This window comes from Carcharhinus amblyrhynchos, chromosome 27 (assembly GCF_965287045.1).
Source record: "Carcharhinus amblyrhynchos chromosome 27, sCarAmb.v2.hapA, whole genome shotgun sequence".
Lineage (NCBI taxonomy): Eukaryota > Metazoa > Chordata > Chondrichthyes > Carcharhiniformes > Carcharhinidae > Carcharhinus > Carcharhinus amblyrhynchos.
This window is the reverse complement of record NC_137350.1, coordinates 39,994,909-40,000,908: the sequence shown is the minus strand read 5'-3', so window position 1 is coordinate 40,000,908 and position 6,000 is coordinate 39,994,909. Positions and strand designations below refer to the sequence as shown.

Here is a 6,000-nt window from a genome sequence, read left to right as displayed (position 1 = left end):
TAGATAAACGCTACTTCAATATGCATCAGTACCACTGATTACCCAGGAATAAAATGTATCACACGTCAGTCAGGACGCTCGATGTCAGGTTGATATCCAGCACCACATATTGCAAGTGCTCTGATGTTCTTGGAAGAGGATCGGCCATGATGCCCTCTGCAGTTCAATATTTCAGTAAACACATCGAGATACTGGAGGACAGACAGCAACTGCAGAACCAACCCCCAGCAAAAAGCAAATCACCTTTAGGAGAGAGGAGGGCAGATGATTGTGTAGGATTCCTCCCACACTTAAGATGTGTGGGTTAGGTTGATTGGCCATTGAAAATTGCCCCTTAGTGGCCCGGGATGTGTAGGTTAGCGGGATGGAGTTACAGGAATAGGGCTGCACTGTAGGGTTTTTCATGATTCTATGACTGTTTCAATGGCCAAGTAAAATTGTCTCCCTCCCAAGGTTCAGCTCATAGTGGCGGCTTTAATCTGCAAGGTAGAGAGGGACATTGAGACAAAGTTGAACACAGTTATGCTCCTTCTATCAGTTTAGAACATAGAACATTCCAGCGCAGTACAGGCCCTTCAGCCCTTGATGTTGCGCCGACCAGTGCAACCAATCTAATGATCCTCTAACCTAAACTATTCCAATGTTATCCATATGCCTATCCAATGACCATTTGAACACCCTTAAAGTTGGCAAGTCCACAACTGCTGCAGGCAGGGCATTCCACGCCCTTACTACCCTCTGAGTAAAGAGCCTACCTCTGACATCCATCCTATAATTACCACCCCTTAATTTAAAGCTATGTCCCCTCGTGTTAGCCATCACCACCTGAGGAAAAAGGCTCTCATTATCCACCGTATCTAACCTCTTGGAGGTGGAAATCGTAATGCAATTGTATTCAAAAATATACATTGGAAATGTAAAATTCAGTCCCTCAAAGGGAATGGGAAGAATGAGTTCCCAAGGTCTGTTGGGGTCCACAGATCTTTGGGCAGATGTGGCTGTCAAGAAGCATATTGCTGAGGTGCGTAAATGTTCAGATGCAGATAAGTCATAATCTGATTGAATGACAGAACAGACCAAGGGCTGAATGGCTTCCTCCTGCCAGTCATATAGAGATCTGCTCAATAGTTTCTCATCAGGGAATATTTGTATAAATCTCAACCTCTCTGGAGGTTAAAGAGTTGGATCAGATTTGTGATGGGGTGGGTGCACACAGGCTGAACTAAAAAATCTTGTTCCATGTATTGTATGTCCCAAATTGTGTAATATTTCAAAAAAGCAGAAGCCAAAACCACATGTGGTATATTGTTTTTAATTTGCTTTTTACAAAACTTACAGGAGTTATCAAAGGTGGTAAATTGAAATCATGCTGTGTATGAGTGACCTGTATCACCATACCATTTACATTTTAAAAGGAAAACTGCAATTAATCTGAAAAGCTGTTTAAAATGTTTACAGCAGGAAAAAAACCACACAAAAAACACCAGCCACCATTAATATAAAGATCAATAAATCAGGATAGACAAGCATCAGAACATTTCCCCTGCCTTATTGAAATATATATTGGGATTGTTAACAAACAGAAAATGCTGGAAAATCACAGCAGGTCTAACAACATCTGTGGAGAGAGAGAATAGAGCCAGTGTTTTAAATCTGGAACATTAGTTTTATTTTCTTTTCACAGGTGCCATCAGTCTTGCTGAGATTTTCCAATATTTTCTGTTTTTGTTTCCAATTCCAGCATCCGTAGTATTTTGCCTTCATCTTGGGATTAGTAACCTTGGGATGGCTTGTGGCCACAGGCTGAGTGCAGAACAAATGCAGGCAGTCTCTGCTTCCTGTCACCTAGTCAGATGGACCTAGACCTCACGCTGACTCCCCACAAATAGTCCATTACTGGAGCTCCCAGACATTGGCTTTCGCAAACCAAATGGAGCTCCGTGTAGCACATTCTAGCAATGCCCAGATCTGAACTGAGCAGCAAGCAAGGGAGCAGAGACACAAACTCCACACTCCACTCATTTAACACTCTAAATCCACTAGGTTTATCTGTAAAATTTAAGTTAATTAATTCAGCAAAAAAAGCTTCCTGATCATCACTTATCGATTCTCGTTCTCCCAAGAGAATAATTTCCTCCCATCTCTAAACAGTGCAACATCAGCAAGGCAAGTGTAAATTACAGACTGAGAATGAAAGCTTATTTTTGATGCTTTTAGCAAGTCCCTTGGGACTGGCGCAGAATAACTGAAAGTTCACCTGTCTTCACATACACTCACTCAAATTGTGTTAACCAGACAAAGTCAAAACATTTTGCATAAATGTAACCTTAAAAGCTCCTAAAAAGAGAATGAAGCTGGTTTTAAAAAAATGCTTTGGTAAAATGTAGCATTCTCAGCTGAGAAAAGGGGCTTGTCAGAGGAGGGATTTTTTTGTTTCTTTGAAGATCTAATTATAGAGAAACTGGTTAAACAGAACTGAAACCTTTAGACAGATTGGAGATTGCTCACTGAAATTTTCCCTGACACCAAAAAGTTCCTCAATTAGTCCCACACTGAAAGGCTCCAGACAATGCATCCCGCAGGCTTTCCTTGATGCGTGTTAGGCACTTCTACTCAACATCCGAGTCTCTGCCACACACAAACACTGTTAAAAGCAGTTTTACTGATCTCTCCTGAACCTCATCCGCAGTTCAAGGCTGTCAAGAGAAAATATCAAAGTCAGAATCAGCAAGACAAAAATTGTTCCACAAAACCCATCCCTCTCGTTAGTGAGAATGCTCAGCTCCCAGCCAATGTCACAGCAATAACGGCAGCAAAATGAACCATCCAACTACATTCACTGTCTGTAGTACAGGAGCAATGCATCCACATCATTTTCTGCCTTTCCCATAGTTCTTCCCCCTCTATCCCAGACAGCATCGACTATTTTGCAGGAATTGAGGGGCCAGCAGCAAGCCACAGCGATCTGGTTGGGAAGTGCATCATGGCATGACCAATCCTGCCTTTGTGCAGCCATGGGCAGGAGCTTTTTCTCAAAGTCAGTGAACATCAATAGGAGAACACCGACTCTTGTTGATATCTCCTTTGCCCCAACCCAGCATTGTACAGGAATTGGAACAACGCCGCCAGTCTCAGACCAGCTGTGTGATATTATCCATGGCTCAGTGCATCATACTCTTACCTCCATGGGCTCAAGCCCCCATTCCAAAGACCCAAACCCATAATCAAAGGCTGACACTCCCAGGGTTACTGCTGAGGGAAGGCTGCACTTCCAGAGGCACCATAATTCATGAGTCATTAGACCCCATTAAGCCAATTGAGATCACGTGGTCATTCGCCCAAAGAACTGTAGGACAGATCTACCATTCTGCCTGGGTCCTAGCCAATATCTATTTCTCAAACAATATCACTAATCAGAATACCTGTGCATTCAACTCGCTATATGTGGGAGCTTGCAATATAGAAACTGGTTTCCACACTTTTTACATTGACGATAGTGACTACACTACGTAAATATTTCATTGTCTGTTAAACGTTTTCGGATGTTGAAACAATGACAAATGCTACCCGAATATTAAGTGTTCGTCCTGCTCAGAACAATTTCCCAAATGTCCGGCTGGAGGTGAATCGCATCATTTCCAAGTGGAAAGAATTGAAAATTCTGAGCCTTTAAATTTAGGAAACTTGAGCTACAGTCACCAGGTTCTCTGGTGTCTCACATGCTTGGAGATGTTGCTTGAAATATTTTATAACAAATTTTATATTCCTTCAAAACGTCTGTTTGATTCAGTACAGGAGGCCATCATCACGTCTGCTTTAGCCCCTTGTGAGTGTTATCCAACTGATCACACTCTCATGAACATGGACAACCTGATGCTAAAATAAGGTTTGACATTTTAGAGTTGCCAGAGTTGCACCAGAAGCTGTTTGTACCTTGTGGAATGATTCACATGAAGTCTAGCAATGATATCTGTTCTCCTCTGGCATCAACCCATGCCTGTCCATAGGATACCCATCATCAAGAGCATTCATTTCTTCGTCAACCTCTGGGTTTCCATAATGCTCCGCAGTTGGAGGGAGAAGTGCTGTGAAGTCAGATATGTTCGAGTGAAGTACAAACAAATAAGATGCTAACAGAGCCAAAGCAACATCCCCCGTCCTCCACACCCATTCATTTGGATTTGCTCCAAAGAACAGCACTAGGGGCTGTTCAATTGTGATTCTTTCCAGATCTTTCAATATGTTCACTGTATCCAACAAACTTAAATCCCAGAAACACTTCCACTCCAGAAAACAGAACAGGCTACAACTGGCAGATTCAGTATACATGTCAGGCTCCCACAGACTGCAGCAGAGTACAGTCCCAAGGGGAGGCACAAACTACACAAACTATCCATCCACTCTGCATTAAACAGCTCCAGTCACACACACTGCGCAACAGCACACAGTTATAAGAGAGTTCAAGGTATCTGGACACCAGTTGCACGCACGCACACAGCTACATATCCAATGATATTTCAATCGCTCTTTACACTTACCATCGTGATAAGCATCTGCAGCCATCAGTCGCTCAGCCTAGGGTGGATAAAGCACGCATTAGCAGGAGTCAAGTAAGAGTGCCTACCAAAGTCCTCCCTCAGCCCCTCCACTTCATCCTCAGCAGACCGGAGAGTTGGGAGCAATTCAGCAAAGGCGGTTAAAGGGATTAATTGAGGAAAAAATACAGTTCGAGTAAGCTTGTGGGGGACATAAAGATGACGTGGAGAAAAAAGATTGAAGGCAGCAGAATTTGGTCTCTTATATTCAAATAATGGGCAAAAAAATGGCTGATCAAATAAATAAATACTTTGGTTCTGTCTTCACAAAGGAGTACAAAAACAACATACCAGAAATGTTGGAGAACACAGGGTTTAGTGAGGGGGGAGGAACTGAAGATCAGTATTAGTAGAGAAATGGAGAAATTAATGGGATTGAAAGTCAATAAATTTCCAGGGCCTGATAACATTCATCCCAGAGCACTCAAGGAGGTGGCCCGAGAAACAGTGGATAGATTGGTGGTTATTTTCCAAGATTCCATAGACTCAAACAGTTCCTAAGGATTGGAGGGTCATTATTTAGAAAGGGAGGTAGGGAAAAAGAAACACGGAATTATAGACCAGTAAGCCTGACATTGGTAGTGGGGAAAATTCTGGAATCCATTATCAAACATTTTATAGCAGAGCACTTAGAAAACAGTGGCAGGATCGGACAGAGATTGAGTTTACAAAAGGAAAAACAAGCTTGACAAATCTACCGGAATTCTTTGAGGATGTAACTAGAAGAGGTGATGAGGGGAGACAGTGGTTTATTTGGACTTTCAGAAAGTTTGACAAAGTTGCACACAAGTGATGGGTGTGTAAAAGTAAAACATGTGGGATTGGAGACAGCACACCGAGACAGGCAGAAAACTGATCGGCAGACAGGAAACAGTAGGAATAAATAAGTCTTTTTCCAAACAGCAGGCAGTGACCAGTAGGACTGCAGGGTCAGTGCTGTTACCGCAACTATTCATTACATATATATTAATGATTTAGATAACGGAACTAAATGCAATATGTACAAATTTGCAGATGACAGAGTTGGGTAGGAGGGTGAGCTGTGGGGAGGATGCAGAGATCCTTCAGTGTGACTCGGACAAGTTGAGTGAGTGGGAAAATGCACGGCAATTGCAGCATTAGATGGATAAATGTAAGGTTATCCACTTCAGTAGCAAATACAGGAAGGCAGATTATCAGAATGCTACAGAGGGAAGGAAATTTGCAATGAGACCTGGGTGTCCTTATACACCAGTCACAAAGTAAGCACGCAGGTACAGCAGGCAGTTAAGGTGACAGAATACAGAAGCAGGGATGTCTTACTGCAATTAATCACAGTCTTTGAGAGACCATACGCAGTATTGTGTACAGTCTGGTTTTCTTATATCAGAAAAGGATGTTTTTGCCACGGAGGGAGTGCGCACTA

The 6,000-nt window shown here is 42.5% G+C and overlaps 1 protein-coding gene across 4 annotated transcripts in view; it reads right to left on the bottom strand.

Annotated features, from left to right (window-relative positions):
* Positions 1 to 1,296: 1,296 nt before the first annotated feature.
* LOC145359267 (junction plakoglobin-like) overlaps positions 1,297 to 6,000 on the bottom strand; it is a 67,756-nt gene continuing 63,052 nt past the window's right edge. For all 4 annotated transcript variants that reach the window (XM_080213796.1, XM_080213795.1, XM_080213797.1 and 1 more), the window contains 3 exons: positions 4,539 to 4,575; positions 3,934 to 4,085; positions 1,297 to 2,696 (listed from right to left, as the gene is read on the bottom strand). In XM_080213796.1, the coding sequence (XP_080069922.1) occupies positions 3,958 to 4,085; positions 4,539 to 4,575 (165 nt within the window). In that variant the 3' untranslated portion in view covers positions 1,297 to 2,696; positions 3,934 to 3,957. The remainder of the gene's footprint in view (positions 2,697 to 3,933; positions 4,086 to 4,538; positions 4,576 to 6,000) is intronic.